Here is a 17,339-nt window from a genome sequence, read left to right as displayed (position 1 = left end):
CAAGCACCTCTGACACTGATAGCAACCAGAGGTTGACTGGGCTCTCTCTCCTCTCAGCTTCCTCAAGGTCTCAGTCTGCTTTACTCATATCCCTGCAGCAAGGAGTTAAAGAGAATGGAGCCAAAAGGGCCACCGCTCTAAGACGGAGCAGCCCAAGAAGAGAGAGAGAGAGATCTTTTCCGCCACAAGCCAGGTCATGATCCATACCCCTCTTTCTCCCTGCCCTTAACCCTGGGGCAGGGCCCCAGACCAGCATCCCTCAGGGTCTGGGAGCATGCTGAGAGGCAGCTTAGTTCCCAAACATCAGATCCTGACACCTTCCTAACACAGCAGGACACTCACACAGCCGGGCCTCCTGTTCAGCTGAAACGGGTTCTGGCGCTCCAGCCCTCAGATGGCACAGGAGGCTGATGATCGCTGGTCTCTAACAGCCTTCGGTATGCCTTCCCTCCAAGCTGGGGGGAGTAAAAGGATGACGGCCCAACCCAAAATGGGGCAAATGGTTAACAGTCTGCCTGCTAACTACAAGGTTTGATGTTTAAGTTCACCATGAGGCACCTTAGAAGAAAGGTCTGCTAATCTATTTCTGGGAGGGAGCGGGGGAAGCCACTGATAACCTTGGGGGGGCAGAGTTCTACGTCTGACATGGGGTCACCACACATCACAATTCATTTAACTTGACTGGCAAAACGATTTTACTGAACCAAACCAAATAAAGTCTAAAAGGTCCAAAAGTATAAATGTAATTTCTGGAAATACATAAAAATAAGGATGGGACTTTTTTTCCCACTTAAACTGTCATTTCTGTTGTTCCTGCTTCTCAGTGCCTTTATGACCCCCTGAGCCTGCCATAGTCAGGAGCATCTAAGGCAACATGGATGTGGCTGTCTCCTACATCACCTGTCCTGTTCTACTCTCGATGCAGGATGCCATCACTGCTAAGGAAGCCGATCAAAAGCAGCAAAAATGAAAGGAAGTCACCATGCTCAGACCCCAAGATCCAGCACTGGACACCAAGTGGGTCTGTGTGTGGCTAGATGCATGCACTCACTTTTTCTTCCAGTTCTGGGATTGCTAGGTCAGAGGTCATAAACTCACAAAGCCTGTAGGGCCAGTAGGTAATGCCACCAAGAGAAAACAGGGCGTGGCAAGGACAACAGCAGCCAAAGGGGGCAGCAAGTGCCTGGATTTCCCTTCCCGCCCATGGACATGGGCTCTGTGGAGCCTGAGCTTCTGACCTTAAGGGTTAGGAAATATTTTTTTTTTTTAATAATTTTTTCAAATGTGCAAATTCCTTGTTTTTAAATACTGGCAAATAATAATTTTAGACCAGAGAGTCAGCCAAATCAAACATGCCTGGATTTGTGACTTCTGCATAGGTGGTTTACTCTTGACTTCTAACTTTATAGGTTGGTTGTTTGAACCCCCTGCTCCCAAGGTGCCATGAAAGAAAAACACTGCAACCTGCTTCCTCAAAGACTGCGGCCAAGAAAGCCTACAGAGCAGCTTCTATGTGGGTTTTTTCATGGGTCAGCATCAACTCCATGACACTGTTCTCTGCTGAGCCATGCCCACAGGCTTGTTCCTATCATGATGAAGTGAGGGTCTGCCCTCAGACAGCAGCCAGGAGTGCCAGGAGCCCTGTGACCTGGCCCCGGAGGTTGGAAGGGGTAGTGCTTTGAGCCCTGGCTCACCAATCTGCTTCAGGTGAAATCCAAGCTGCTGATTTTGATCTACAAAGCCCTGCATGGTTTTGAGTTCTGGTTACCTAGAGGCTGTTCCTCTTCACTTGGGCTTGAGTCTGACCTCGAGTCCTCTACACAAGAGACCTCAGGGTCAGTGTTCCAACCTGACCCTGGGAAGCCAGAGGCTGTAATTTTGCAGGAAGCACGAAGCTTCAGCAAGCTGCCTCTCAGTCTCTGCCACCAAGCAGTCAGGGCGACCGGTCTCGGGCCACCATGGGAGCCCCGGTATGTAGGCCATGCCTAAGGAGCAGGGAGCACGTGCTGGCCTTTGTGATGACTCAGGCCTTTCAGGGCAGTCCGAGGAGATGCGGCCCGCTCTGCCTCAAGTCAAGACGGGCTTCTGCTCAGGCACTGCAGCCAGCCTAGTTCCTGTCCCTTCTGCAAGGAGCACGAAATCGGGCCAAGTATTTTGCCAAAGACCATTTTAGCTGAACAATGTAAAACTGAGCAGGAGTGGGTTGTGGCAGGCAAACCTCCTCAGGCCTGAGAACAACGAACAATGTGCTCTTGTCCCCCAGTGAGGGTGGGAGCGGGGAGAAATCCTCTCTATGTTTCTCCTTCCCCATCTGAGCGGCTCTGCCACCCTCTGCAGAGAAGCCAGGCGGGTGGGCAGCTGGCTTCCCTGGCTCTGGGGAGGACAAACAGGAGCGCCATGGAAACCCCAGAGTGCGCGCAGCACTGCGGCAGGAACAAAACTCTTTCAAGTCCAGAAACAAAATCCTGTGCTTTTCCTGATGGCCACAGACGGCCCCTGGTGAGGGAGCTGGCAGGCTCCTAGCCCAAAGCTTCACATGATGCAGACCCTGGTCCTCAGTCCAAACAAGGAGGGGGAAGGAGGAGACCTGTTCCAACACTTCACACTCTGGCCCTCAGAGGGCACCGAGGGATGAGGACAGGCAAGTCTCTCCACTAGCATGCCCTGTAGTTGCAATCCTGCTCAGGCCGAAAACCCCACAAAATTCCAACAGACAGACACCAGGTAAAGACTCCTGGACAAAAGGACTCCAGCAGACTTCTGGTCTCCCATCTCCTATACCATGTCCAAGGAACTGTGCAGGAACACTTACCAATATTTGGATGCTTCAAAAGTCGGCATATTCGAGCTTCACGTTCTAGTTTCTGGTGATCTAAAAGCAGAAGAGAAAAAAAAAGCAAAAGCCATCAACTATTTATTCTGTTTGTGGTCACCTGCCTGTTCAATCCTTAGGTACCAATGATGAACTTTTACGTATTGCCAAATCAGTGTCGTTGTAATCCTGCAAGGTAGGTATTAAGATCGACTTTTCCAGGTGCTTCTAGAGTGTGAGCACTGGAGCCAATGTGTGCTGAGCCAAGATCTGACTCCGGGCCTTCACCTCAGAGCTCGCCTGTTCCTTCCGAGATCTGACTCTGGGTCTCCACCTCAGAGTTTGCCTGTTCCTTCACGACCATAGAACTTCCACTTGTGTAATCTCCAGTATCTTGTGCACGTTAGAAACACCAATAGTCACTATTTATTGAGCACTTACTCTGTATCTAGATTATGTTACTAATCCTCAACCTTGAAGCATGATGAAGATGACAGCAATGAAGATGATACTGATGACGATAATAAAAAACAAAAAAACCCCACACCAACAAACTCCAGCAGCTGTAACTCAAGCTGATTCTCCCTCACGGTCACCCAAGAATTTGTTAAGGATTTGTTTTTCAAGAGCTGTTGGCCCGGTCTTTTGTCCATGGCAACTCTAGGTGGCCCCAAATCTCTAACCTTTCTGTGAGTGGCCAAGTTCATTAACCACATGAACCACCCAGGGACTCCAAGTAATAAGAAAAGAAAAATCAGCTTCATTGCTGTTGAGCTGGTATCAACTTACAGCATGTCTCCATCAGGTTTCCTAGGGTGTAAATCATTATAGGACGAGACTGTCCATCTTTCTCCCAAGGAGTGCCTGGTAGATTTGAACTGCCGACCTTATGCAGTACACCACCTGGGCTCCTGACGACTAAGGGTAACAGAAGAAGAATCAATGTCTTTGAATTTTGATGCTGTATAAGATTGATTATCCCATTGACTGACCGAAGAATAGATACGTCCTAGAGAAAGTGCAACCAGGGTGATCCTTAGAGGCAAAGATGATGAAACTTCATCTCACATACTATAGGTATGTTGTTAAGAGGAGCTAGTCCTTGCAGAGAGACATCATACTTGGAAAGGTGGAGGGCTAGATCCTCAATGACATAGATTTACACGGTGACTGTAATAACAGACTAAGTATATTGGAGATGGTGAGGATGGCACAGGATAGAGCCAAGCTCAGATCTATTGTACAGAAGGTCGCTATCAGTCACAATTGCCTTGACAGCATATAACAACATCAACCCCTACCTTGACTGAGACTTGCTCTGACAGCCAACATCACACTTCATTTATCATCATTATTACCATATGGGGTGGATACTATCATTGTGCCCTTTGTACAGAAGGAGTAACTTCCACTATTTCTCTCTGGATTCTACCAGCCATCCACTGCTGGGAGCTCTGACCTCTGGATGTTCAGTTATTGGTGAAATGACCAGAGCCAAGGGAACTGCATGACTAATTCTTCCCAGAGCTCAAGAAAGTGGAAAAAGAGGGTGCTTGCTCAATGAAAGGAGCCAAGAACCCTGTCCCTAACTCCCCATTCACTAGTTGCTGGAATTCCACCAAAAGTTACCTCCTTCAGAATGTCTGCCCTGTGGCATCCCTTTCTTATCCCCTCCCTAGCCCACCCCAATCTCTCACATACATTACAGCACTTTGGTCACAAACTTTTTCAGGGGGAACTTTTTAAGTAGCATCTGCAGAGTTCCTTCTGCAAATGGGGGCTTAGTCTATGTTCCTAAGTTACAGCTGTAGAAATACTCATTCACTGAGCATTTACTGTATGCCAAGTGGAGGCATGGATTAGTCTCTTCCTTACAGACTCATCTTAGGTACCCTTGGTACAAGTAGTCAGGAAGTCAGGAGATATACACACTGAGCAAATCAGGGACCTCTCCAAATTACTGAGGAGCAATGACATCAATTTGAAGACGAGTGTGCACCTGTTTCAGGCCGTGGTTTTTTTCAATTGCTTGTTGTGCATCTGAGAGCTGGATAATGAAAAGACAGAACAGAATTGATGCCTTTGAGTTGTGGTGATGGAGAAGAGCACTGAATAGCCCATAGGCTGCCAGGAAATAGCTAAGTCTTGGAAAAGGTGAAGACAGAGTTCTCCTTAGAGATAAAGAATTGCTAGGAGAGGCTACTCCTTGGAACGGGATATCATGCTTGGAAAGGTGGAGGGTCAGTGAAAAGGAGGAAGACCCTCAAGGGGATGGGGTGACATGGTAACTGAAGCAATAGGCTCAAGTGTATCAGAGATGATGAGGGTGGCTGTGAGTCATACTCTTCAACAGCACCTAACAACATCTTACCGAAACCCTATTAAGTAGAAGCTCTGATCAGCCCCCTACAAGACAAATGAAGAAACTGAACAAGAGAAAGACATCCATCTAAGGTCACACCATTAGTAGATTTTAGCTTAAAGAATCCTCTATCACTATGCTGCTTCTTGTTATCTGCTGTCAAATCAGAACCGTCCCATAACTGACCCTCCATTGGGTTTTCAAAGGCTTTAAATAGCATGGGAGAACACTCTTTCACCCACTGAGCAGTCGGTGGATTTGAACTATATACCCTAGGGTTGGTAGCACAACTTCTTAGTACTAGGCCAAAAGAGCTTCCTAACACTATGCTAGGACTGGATAACCGAGAAGAGAAAAACCAGAACAGCTCTAGGGTACTGGGGGGAGCAGCCAATTACCTCAACTTTTCATAGGTCCAGGCAGATGCTTCCAGGTCCACCCCTGCCTGCCAGCTGACTCCTGTATCCCATGAAAGAGATTCCTCCCCATCTTGCCTCTATCCTAATGAGGAAACCCTCATTTCTCTAATGTGTACACTCTCGTGCCTTTTGCAACTCTCAAAACAATCCTCCAAGGCAGGTACTATGATACTCCATTTTACAGACAAACTGAGGCCCAGAGAAGTTAAGTAACTTGCCCAAGGAACCTGAGACAAACTGCCACTTTGAGAAAATATAAGCATTATAGATTAGAAATAATTCATATTTATTGTTTCAAAACCACCCCTGGCTTCGTCCCAGACTTTTCTCCAGTGGCAGCTCTGCTTTGTAGAGGAAGGAGGTGGGGACAGGCTGAGATTAGTTTTGCTGCCCAGCTAATCCACCCCAGCTGCCCCAAGATCTGGGTCAGGCCTTCTTCCCACCCTTGGGTTCACCCCTGAGTAGCCCTGCTCCTCCCAGGATGAAGCCAGGAGAAGCACAGGTAACCGCACTCCACATGGCCTGGGAGCTCTCAGGGCTAGAACCACCTTCAGAAACTAAACAGTTGAGGCGGCAGTCTTACTTGGTGGCTTCATCCAGGTACAATCAAGAGAATATCAGACTGTTTATCCCTCAGCCTCTGAATTCGGGATGGAGGTTCCCAGCTAGCCAGCCCCAAAGCTAAAGACCCATCTGCCCTCTCCTTGACCCTTCACCTCTCCACCCTCCATCCCAGAGCCCTCGGGCCTGGTTGCTGGGCAGGTGCGGAGAGAACAGCATCTCACAATGCGGAGGTGGCAGCTGAAGGGAAGGCCCAGAAGATTAATGTTTATCTCCTCCCTTAAGACTCTTACTGGCTAATGGTTACAGCCCCGCAACAGCAACAGCACTAAAAATAAGGACACTCTGGCTTTACTGGTGACTCAGAATGGGGAGAAGGGGACAGACTCAGGCTCCCCAATCCTAGAAGGAGTTATCAGGCTCAAAGGGTCTGTGGTAGCCACTAAGTTTAACTCCAGTCCTAAGGTGAAGAGCCCCCACTCCCGGGCTCTTTCAGACACCAAATCACAAAGGTACAGCAATGGACATGTTGGCTGTAGAGTAGACAGCCGTGAAGTGAGTCCCCAGCACTACCATGTCAGGCAAACTGTCAAACTTAAGTACTTGAGTCTCCCTCATCCAAAGAACGTATTTTTAAAAAATGTATGTTCACTGATTTGCTGACTGACTTGAGTCTAGGCACAGTTGTAGGTGCTGGAGATCAAACCAAACAAAATCCATGCTAACTGCACTGCCACTGCATCAATGCCACTTCACACTGACCCCACAGGACAGAGACTGCCCCACAGTGTTTCCAAGGCAGAAACTCTTTATGGAAGCAGACTTCACATCTTCTTCCCACAGGGCAGCTCCTGGATCCAAACCACTGACCTTTCTGGTTAGCAGCTGAATGCCTTAAACCACAGCACTACCAGTGATCCCCAAACAGACACAAGTCCCTGCCCTCAGGGCACTGACATCTAGGGAGAGCCAGGAAGAGAAAAGCAGAGAGAGAGAAAACCTGGACGGCATGCCAGAAGTGGCATCAAGTGTCTGTCGAAAGTCAACTGGAGAAGATGGGAGAGTGCACCTTTAGGGAGTCAGGGAATACCTCACAAAGGGGGTGACACCCAAGAAAGGGCCTGGACAAGGTGACAAGAGTGGGCCAGGCACACCTCTAGGGGAAGAGGGCCTCAATTCTGAACTGAGCTTGCTCGATCTGACAGTTAAAGGTGGTAACGGGTAAGAATGAGCTGTGATAGCACAATGGTTAAGCACTCTGCTCATAACCCAAAGGTCAGTGGTTCAACTCCACCAGCCATTGCTCCATGAGGCAGGAAGATGATCCGCTCTCAAGAAGATTACAGCAGAGGAAGTTTTTCTCTATCTTACAGGGTCTCCATGGGAACTGACAACGTACAGTGCCGCTACACGGCATAGCAGAAGTCCACCGACAGTGAACACAGTTCCTGTGCTCAGCTGTTTCTGAAAGGCTGGCTATTTGAATCTACTCAAAAAGGCCTGCTGAGAGCTACTTTCAAAACCTCAGCCAATAAAAACTCTGTGGAACACAGTTCTATTCTGACACACTCGGGGTCACTAGGAGTTAGAAGTGATCTGATGCTATAGTGCTTTCCCCCCCTTTATCTCTTTTTTTAAAAAAACAGAACTATAACAACTTATCACAATACCTAACAGAGTGAGAGCAAGGGATGAGGTGGAGGTCACTCGGGCTGGGCTATCACCAGACTCTTGGGGAGAGCAGGACCCATTCTTCTTCTAGCCTAGCTGGCTGGGGCCTCCCAGACCCTGGACTTTCCATGTGACCCTTTATTGCCACCTTCCAGGCGTGGGTGGAATGCTCCTCCCTGCCCAGTGAACCCTGTGTGTCTACCTGCAGGTGAAGGTTAACAATAGGGGGACAGCGGTGCCCCAGGGATGCCTTGCCTCCTCTTCCTCAGGCCTCGCTGGGGTGGCGTCCTGGCATCTGCAGGCTCAATGAGCCAAGTGGTTTCTACTGCCACTTCATCCTGCCTCCTTCCATCACAGACATCCCGGCTGCAGCCCCAGCCACTCCTGTTGCTATCCCTGTCTCTCCCCTCCACACTGCTGGTCCTGTGGTCACTTCCAGGGCAGGGTTAGGGCTGGGAAAGAAGCTGTGCCCCCCAACCCAGCTGCAGCTACACTGTTTGTAGAATGTCTCCACAGTAAGGGATGCTATGGTGAAACACAGCTCCCCAGCCTCAAGGGCGATACTGCCACTGACTGGGCCTGGGTCTCTGGTGGCGGTATGTCAGGGATGATGACATGAAGTGGTTTTTTCATTTGAGGCATCCCTCCTTCCAGCAGCCAGGAGCATGCTCTTCCTAAGAAGAGCTTAGGCCTCCCAAAGCTGACCTCTTCCCATCCACCTTTGTACTGGGCTCATCCCCGCCCCCTACAGCCCAACCCCCCCTTCCTGTTTGACAACCAGCCACTTCCCGCTTTTGCACAGGGCCACTTCCTGCCTGCCCGTGTGCTACTGCTATGGAGAACCCACCCCTGCCGGCCTTCAGCCCAGGTCCAACCACAGGCCTCGGCGAGGTTTCCCCCCTCATGAGCTGTCAGGGTGATGGGAGCTGAAAGCAGAAGCAGCAGTTTTCAGGGACCAGCCCTGGCACATCCCAACAGCCTGTGCAGGTGCAGAGAGACCTCGGGAAACGTGCACCCCCAGAAGCTGTGCCTTTCCCAACTTCTCCCTACTGCTTCAAAACCTGGCCCAGGCACTTTGTGCTTCACAGGAAGGGCAGCAAGGAGTGACCAGAACTGCCTATGAAGAGGAGAAGAGGAAGCAGATAGGGAGGAGATAAGTGTGCAGCAAGGGGCAGCGTGGGGCTCGAGAACCAAGGAGCATTTCATTCAAAGAGTCAGTGAGTAGGGTCTGCTGCAAACATGCTTTCTTTTTCCCAAAGGACCAGGCAGCAGGGCAAGAGTTTGTGGCTCTGTTGGGAACATGTCCACTGATTTAGTGGCATTTCGCTAGAACCCAAATGTGAGCACTGGCTTCAAAGAAGACTTCTTCTTCCACTTATGTTGTTGTTGTTAAATGCCATCGAGTCGCAGGCGACTCATAGCGACCCTATGAAGGAGAGTCCTTGATGCTTGGGTGCCTTTCATCCTCTCTCCAAGTTCATAGGGTTTCCGGAGGCAAGCTATTATGAAGTGGATGCCACTCCTCTTCCACTTATACAACCCTCTATATGTGGCCAAGGACCCAAAGCCTGATCCCAGCTGAGAGGACCCTTTCCCACTTAACACTAAGCTCAATAATGTCCTTGACCTCTGAAGGATATCGTACACATCAGCGCCTGTGACCCCAAGATGAATGATGAGAAACATCCTTGATATGTACTTGATATGGGTGACCTCCTGGTGCTGCTCTCCCATGCGCCCCAACTCCTCTTTTCAAGCACCAGAGGCCCTCACCAGGCCTCCTCAGACACAGCTCTGGGCAGAACCAAGACTTGGTGTCACAATGTACCTTCCCAGCACTTCTAAGCAGCTCCTGGCCTTGGGCACAGACCAATGGGCATCTCAAGTCACTGCTTCACAGAGCTCACCCTGACAGTACCATGCCACTGTTCTGCCTACTCAGATATCACTCATAGGTGCAAAGGGTCCCCAAGGAAAAGGAACATTTAGCTTTCATTTAACAGCAGTGGCCACGGCTTCTAACCCTTCACACCTTTCCACTCTGGGGGCTTGCAGATGGCTGTGAAGGCTGTGGGCCCGCCACCAGGTTTGGCTCCTTAACCCACCATCAACCCCTTCCCTTCAGCTCCAACTCCTAAGAGTCCTAAGTAGGCAGCACTTTGGTTTATGAACCTCAAGACAAGGTTAACTCAGGAGGTAAGGGAGAGAAGAGTCCCATCACTAAAGTCTCCTGGACTAGCGCTGGAGAAAAAGCCACAGGATTACTATTAAGTCCCAAGAAGGCAATGCTCTGCCTCTGAACGTGGCAGCCATTCTCAGGGGCCAAAACAGAGTGAGACACTAGGGCTCCCCATGTCCACGGTAAGGCTCCTGGTATCTGCAGCCTTTGCCCACTGTTTTGGTGACATTTCCTTCATGGTAACCAGCCCCAAGTAAAACATCCCAGGAAGCAGCCCCTAAAAATAGCTCCTCCCAGGGCAGCAGCAAGCAGGGGGGAGGGGAGAGAGAGGGAGGAGAAAAGAGGGGAGCAGATGGGAGGCTGTGGCGGCTGTTGCGGATAGGGCCCAGGAAGTAGAGATGGTGTTGGGGGGAGTGGCTGGAAACACCCTCATCATGGAGCCCAGAGAACCTACCAGGAGGCCCGACCAACAACACATCTATAAAGAAGCCGGTATGCAGAGGTGGGGGGAGGGACGTAGAGAGTGGGACAGAGGCATCACCACAGGAATACCCAGAGCCTAGATTTTAAAGGGAAGAGCCACTGAGTAAGAGAAAAGCCATCTTGTGAGGGTACTGGGATCTCAACACTGACAAACTCACTGGCATTCCTAAGCTCAAAAGCCAAAAACACCAAAATAAAACAAAAAAACTCCCATAAAATCTTTGTGCCTTGGTTTCCCCACTGGTCCCCAGGTAGCTCCTTTGTCCTGCTGAGGGCAGATGACAAAGGGCCTGTGCTTCTTGAGAGGCACTCAAGAACTGCAAAGTGCCGAGCTCTGCTTGTCACCAGCCTTTTGGCACCCATGGAATCGGGCCCTTGTCCAGCTGCCAAGGCTGTTCAGAGAGCAGGGAGCACAGAGATGGGGGCAGGAGTTGGCCACACCCGCTCCTCTCCCTTCCCCTTCTTTGTCTCCAACCTCAGCAGAGAATAGGGAGGCTGCTCACCTCAAGGGTTCTGGCCCAGCTAGGGCTCAGAGCATGATTTCTGACAAGGGTAATGTGACAGGGCCCAGAGCTGGAGAAGCAGGACCCAAGAGGAGTCTTCTTTAAGGGTGGGGTCATTTTCCCACCTCAAACTGACATGAAGCCAATGCTCAAAGTCTGAGAGATTGGGTGGTAGGGCAGAGTGACAGACCAGTGCTTTGTGAAGTCACAAGGCTCCTGTCATGGCTGGCGAGGAAAAGTGGCCCAGCAGAAGAAGCCCTGGCACAAGAAGAGGCCTCCAGCCTATTGCTCATCCACTTAAGGAGAGGAGCCGGAGGAGTTCAATCACTAATCGACAGGATGCCCAGGCTTCGTTCACAGCAATTGGCCTCTCTGATACTCAGGAGGAATGGACAGCTTTGCACTCAGCCTCCCTAAATGCTTCCTCGAGTCCCAGCATCTCAGTGCTTCATGGACTTCAGGTCCTCTCCCCCTCCCTCCATGACTGCTGCACCACCCCCATCCCTCCCAGATCCTTAACAGGAAAGTCTCACTGGGATACCACAAGGGACACAAATGTCATGGGGGCTACTCAGGCCAACACTCTGGGGGTGGGGACTTTCAGCTGGCACCACCCAGGAGGATCCCATTTCAGTCCCCAGGGCCAGCTGGACCCAGAAAGGGACAGCCTTTGCCCTTCTGGTGGCCAACATGCCACTATCCCAGTCACTTGGCTTGCTGAAGCCTCTGACAAGGACTGACACCCCTGTGGGGATCCAGAGGGAAGCCCCCAATCACTGAGCAGTGCACATGGACAGATGGCCACATTCAGGCAGAAGAGCTACCTGGAGGAGGTGAGGCTGAGGTGTGTCTGGTAAATCGCAGCGCACACTGTAAGAAGAACCATTGCTACTGCTGATTTTAGATGGCATTTCTTACAGCGTGGCTCAGGGACCATCTGCTGAAATTCACAGGGGAACCTGACTAAAACTCAGATTCTTGGGATCCACTCCAGAACTTCTGAAGCAAAATCTCTAGGAGGGTAGAACCCAGGAATCTGCATTTCCAGCAATGCTCAAGATGTACACATAATAGATTAGAAAATCACACAGCCCCAAAGTGTCCCCATGAGGCCATCAACGACAGGCAAGGAAGAATTATTAGCTCCACTGTCTCCTCCTATCTCCCACCTTGCCTTCTTTTCCAATCACAGGTCTTTAACCTCATCTGTTCTTTTCTCTAGCTTCAGTGACCCTCTTGAAGCCATGTCAGGTCTGCAGGCTGGCTTCCTGCATCCGAAGAGACGAATCCTAGCCAGCACCAGGTGCAAGGGCTCCAGCAATTTGGCTCTGAGTTTCCTGGGAGCCAAAGCCAAAAGGCAACCATGATTGGTTATGCAGTTCTCTTAATCCATTCATTTAGCATGTATGTGCTCAGTATGTACCAGGCACTGGACTAGGCCTTGCCTTACAAAGAAGTCAAGGTACAGATACAGTCCCTCCCTACCTCTGAGTTCCTCAGGAAAAAGCAAGCTTTGCTTACATTTAAACTTCAATAGAAATTTCTTTATATGGGGCATACAAAAGTGAGAAAATAACCACACATACACATACACACACATCTATTGAGTGCCGTCACAGATTTCATAATACTGTTTCTGGTAACATTCCTTAGCAAGGCCAAGGGCATTACCTCAATGTTCATCTAAGTGAAAGCAACTGGAATCCAGATAAATGGTCCAAACACAGAATTTTCTTGAGTCTAATTGTTCCAGAGAGAAATCCTAAACTACGTAGAAACAGTGAAAAGCCCATTTGCCCTTCAACTGTAGCAATATGAGAAAAATGCTTTGAACATAAGTGAAGAAAGCAGGATATAAAATTTTATGCTCCACGAGGTGAAAATCTGTATGCATATGAATAAAGATAAGAAGGGAATATGAAGATTTAAAAATAAGAAAAAAGACATAAGGGCTCAGGCTCCTTGAGGGGGGTGCTCTTAAATCTTAAAATAACGACTTATCATTTCCATCACCTGGCCCACCAGTGCCTGCATCCAAGCCTATTTTAAATGCCTCCTTCGGCCAAGCAGAGCTCAGCTTGGAACCACAAGCCCCAGCTGCACACCTATTGCTGTTCTGAAGCAAATAGTGACGTTATGTGACTTCCAGTGACTGTAGCCAGGCCTGCAGACAAAGACTGCTTGATGTACATCTGTGTAAATGAAAGGAACATTCTACTTGGCAACTGACTACCAGGTGGACCTGGGAGGCCACCACTCCAAGAACAACAGACCATGGCAAGAGTTCCTGCCCTGCTCTGACCCCTGCCCCCAAAGACCAGGTGCTCCCTCACCACTGAGGCCAACGAGAAGATGCGCTATATATGCGTTACCTTTGCAGCAGGGAGACTCAGCACACCCAGCAAGCCCTTCAGACCCTTCAGGGGTGACCCTGGGGGGCCCATTACATTCCCAGACACAGAAATCCAACACCTGTGGAGCCCTAGACAGACAGACAGTGGCAAGTGAAACCCAGCCCCAGCTGCTGCACCTTTATAAAATATACAGCGTAAACTGAGAGGGTGCAAGGAAGCCACAGCCTGACTCCCTAACACCATGGGCACCAGTCGAGTGGGGATCCATGCCCAGCCCTTTCCAGGAGTTCAAACCCTTCTCTCCCCTCCCCACAAGGCCCATTCCTACAACCCAGCATTCCCCAGGCTCTCTCAAGCTCTACAACACCTTCCCACACTCCCACCTCCACACAATACTTGCATGTACACATTCGTGACCCCTCTCCTGTGCACCTGTGCCTATCAGCCAGGACCAAGCCCCCATCATAAAATAGCCTAGAACCCTAGTCACACAACAAAGCCCCAGTCTTGGTACAATCATCTCAAAGGAGGGAGAATTACTGTCGGAAACCTGTGACCCTACACAAGAACCCTCTACTTAAAGGTGAAAATCAAAGGAAATCAAACCAAATGTCTTTTGGGCAGAGGAAGGAAGGCACTGGTTGGGAAGGAAGGGGCAAAACAGATAGAAGGTAAGGAAGGAGAAGGACGTCCTCATGCTGGTTAGGGAAGTTTAGGTGGGGAGTGAAGGAATAAGAGAAATGAAAGCCCAGGGCAGGTAGTTTGACAAGTTCACCACACTGGCGAGCCACGCATCCCAGAATTCAGTCCCCAACTATCTCTCCCATCCTCACTCCAGGTCAGAGGAAAGTAGTGAGATGAGAAAAGCAAAACATTGCATCATTAACTCAGACACCTGTCCCATTTCTGACGTATCAGGGTTATGCTTGTGGGCACAGGGCTGTATCCATTCTCCACCCATCACCCCTGCCCAAGGATGTCCACTAGGGAGCTCAGCCCACATCAGCATCCCCTACCTCAGAGTAGAGGACATTTGACCACCCACATATCTCTATGGCAACCACGGCTTCAGATGGAAGGTACCAAGGGAGAAAGAAAAGAAACAAATAAGTTCATAGCCAAGAGCAAGAGACAAGGGCTAGGTGGAGAAATAGCACAGCAGACACTCTCCCAGACAGGTGGTGGACATAGCCATGCTCCACAGGTCCTGCACAACGACCACAGGACAGAAGTTTACTGTTACTACTTGTGGAATTTTATAGCTTCTTCCAGAGCTTGGCGACATCTACTATCATCCCCAACCAGAGCAGTCTGTGTCATTGCTGGCTACAGCCCACGTATTCCCCAGGGCATTTACCCTGGCTCCTAATATATTTATGATGTCCCACTGTCCAGCCTTAATTCCTGTTTCTGAACCTCATAACCTTTGTCCCTGAGCTGCACCCTGCAGCCCTCTAGGACCTGCCCTATCCACATACCTCACCAGACCTGTTCACTATGCACTTCACACGGTACTAGGTCTACACCTATCAGATGAGGTGAGTTTGGCAAGCACCCAAAGTGATGTTCAGGGAGTGTACTTTCTAGGTGTGAAAGATGGGATGTGACCCTTCCAGCTTCACAAATCAGGCTCCAAGGCCTGGACCTTCTACGCTCCTCAGACCTAGAATGGGGCTGTTACCACGAAACAGCCTAAGACATTGGGGTTTCCAGACCATGAGGCCTTACCCTCCACCTAGGACAGATTGCATCTGCTGCCACACCACCAACTTTGTAATCTGATCAAAAAAAGCAATCAAGTTCATCTGGCAGAATTTGTTCCCGAGAAGCCCTCGCCAGTAGCAGCCTCCCCTGATGTTTACAGATTTTCTTCCCTTGGGAGTCTGTTCCACCGCCTGGTGGACAGGGGGAGGCTGAATATGTCAGAGCTGCTCACTTACTGCATTTCCATCCTAAATCATCACCCAGGCCTAGGGATTAGGGTAGGCCTGGTGTGGCCACCACCACCATGAGACACAGGCTCCAAATTGGCCCAAGAGCTAAATCACTCTGTGCCACTCAACATCCTCCATATCCTGTACCTTCCTACTAATGACCAAATTCCTTTGAGAATTTGAGGACCACTCATTCTTGCCACCACCTCCATCTTTTACAGGCCAGTCATTTTTTTCCCATTTGAGCACTTCCAGTTCCTAACATCACTCCTTGTCTGGCTCCAAAATCCACCCATCCTGAAATGCCAACTCCTCTTCAGGGGCTAAACCACAGAGTCTCCAACTCCTGGACCATCTTCCAATGAAGCCAAGGCCCTCAGAGACACCCCCATGGCGGCACCAAGGCAGAACACTCACCCCGGGCAGACAACTTCTTGGTATTGATGATTTTTGCAGCATACTCTTGCGTGGAGGTTTTCTTCACACACCTGCGGACCACAGAGAAAGCACCCCTGGAGGAAAAAGGGGGAAAGAACTGGGATACACAGAAGGGCAAAGTGACACAGACACACACTGCATGCTGTCCGAGGGCAATGATGCTTCTAACCCTACTCCTTAAGTCAAAACGAACCCCTCCCCGACGCCAACCCCCAGGGACCACCCATCCTCTGACTGAGGCAGAAAGATATGGCTACTACATGACCCTGAACAGACTTGGGGCAAAAGGTAGCCCCACTGCCACCCTCTCATCTAGTCCCTGGGAAAAGCAATGGCCAAGCCGAGCATCAGGCTGCACACAGCTGGTGGACGAGGCTTTAAAACACACACCTGCTGCATCTCAGTGATAGCCCTGCAGACTGGTCAAGAGACCAGGAGCGAGGAACGGAGACCCTGCCCTTCCTCAGCTGGAAGAGATGAGGCTAGGGACCGAAGGACTAGAAAGAGGGTCTAACTCCTCCTCACCCCAGCCCCCAAATATCCCTCAACCATGAGGGAAGGTGAGGCTCAAAGCCCCCACAACGGCCTTCAACCAATTGCATCCCGGCTCAAGTGACATCAGAGGAGAGCATACAGTTGTGGGGCTCACGCACCGATATCTCCCTTTTTCTGGACTATTTTCCTCTAGACCCCCAGTTCTTCCCCCCTCCCCCCCACTAAGAACTAGCGCTCTCCAGCTTCGGAAGCGTCTAGGAGGTGGGCAGGGCGGGGGCTGCAGTGGCCAGGCAGGCCGGGGCTGCTGCGGCGGCCAGCTCAGTGCGGAGGGGAGGGGGATGCTGCGGCAGCGGCGCGCGGCTCCCGGGACCACTGCAGGGATGGGGGGATGGGGCGGGGGTGCTGCGGTACTGCCCAGCAGCGGGGCCCGGATCCCGGCAGCCGCACGGGTGGGGGGCGGGGCCGGCCCAACGTCCCCCCACACCCCGCACCGCAGCGAGGTTGGAGTCATAGGGCTGGGGAGGGTCTCGAGTGTCAGGTGGGTGGGACATGGGGACAGGGTGCAGAGTGAGCTCCAGAGCAGGTGGGGAGGGGTAGCCAGCCGGTGGCGACTGGAGGGGGGCTCCCTGAAGGGTGCAGGAGGGGCGGGGCTGGAGGGCACCCGGGAGCAGTCCGGGGGCTGCAGTCTCCGCGGCAGCGCGGGATGCAGCAAGCTGGGCAGCTGCTGCATGGCGCGGCTCGGGCTTCTGGGCAGGGAGCTGGGGGTGAGGACGCCCCCGAGGCGGCAGGCGGGAAAGGCTGGGGGTGGGGCGGCCGAGGGGGCGCTGCAGCGGCCGGTGCAGGGCCGGGGGGCGGGGCGAGGAGCCGCATAGCGCCCAGGCGGCGGGGGGCCGGTTGGGGGGCCGCGGCGGGCGGGCCGTACTTGCCGAGCTCCTCGAAGAGCTGGTAGTCGTCGGTGAAGCGGGTGCAGGTGGCGGTGGTGGCCATGCTGGCAGGCGGGCGGACGCGGCGGTGCAGCCCGCGCCAACGTCGGTGCACAGTCACCGCCGCCCGGCCGAGGGAGCAAGAGGAGGAGATGGGGCTGAGCCCGTCAGCACCGCGAGACTTTACCGGGGAGAGCGAGGAGGG

At 51.4% G+C, this 17,339-nt stretch overlaps 2 protein-coding genes across 13 annotated transcripts in view; one reads left to right on the top strand and one right to left on the bottom strand.

Annotated features, from left to right (window-relative positions):
• The window catches only part of CAMK2G (calcium/calmodulin-dependent protein kinase II gamma), a 62,716-nt gene extending 45,403 nt beyond the window's left edge, over positions 1 to 17,313 (bottom strand). For 11 of the 12 annotated variants that reach the window (XM_006887516.1, XM_006887522.1, XM_006887517.1 and 8 more), the window contains exons 1-3: positions 17,134 to 17,241; positions 15,696 to 15,790; positions 2,813 to 2,872 (exon numbers count right to left, since the gene is read on the bottom strand). In XM_006887516.1, coding sequence (XP_006887578.1) covers positions 2,813 to 2,872; positions 15,696 to 15,790; positions 17,134 to 17,198 — 220 coding nt within the window. In that variant the 5' untranslated portion in view covers positions 17,199 to 17,241. Of the gene's footprint in view, positions 1 to 2,812; positions 2,873 to 15,695; positions 15,791 to 17,133 lie in introns of all 12 variants that reach the window. The other variant, XM_006887518.1, reaches the window with a different exon arrangement.
• Positions 17,197 to 17,339, top strand: part of PLAU (plasminogen activator, urokinase) — a 71,879-nt gene continuing 71,736 nt past the window's right edge. Inside the window, exon 1 of the mRNA XM_006887564.1 lies at positions 17,197 to 17,300. Within this exon, the coding sequence (XP_006887626.1) occupies positions 17,197 to 17,300 (104 nt within the window). The remainder of the gene's footprint in view (positions 17,301 to 17,339) is intronic.

This window comes from Elephantulus edwardii, unplaced genomic scaffold (genome assembly GCF_000299155.1).
Source record: "Elephantulus edwardii isolate Elephantulus edwardi_28Jun2011 unplaced genomic scaffold, EleEdw1.0 scaffold00058, whole genome shotgun sequence".
Lineage (NCBI taxonomy): Eukaryota > Metazoa > Chordata > Mammalia > Macroscelidea > Macroscelididae > Elephantulus > Elephantulus edwardii.
The sequence above is the reverse complement of the archived record's forward strand: the minus strand, read 5'-3'. Positions and strand labels throughout refer to the sequence as shown.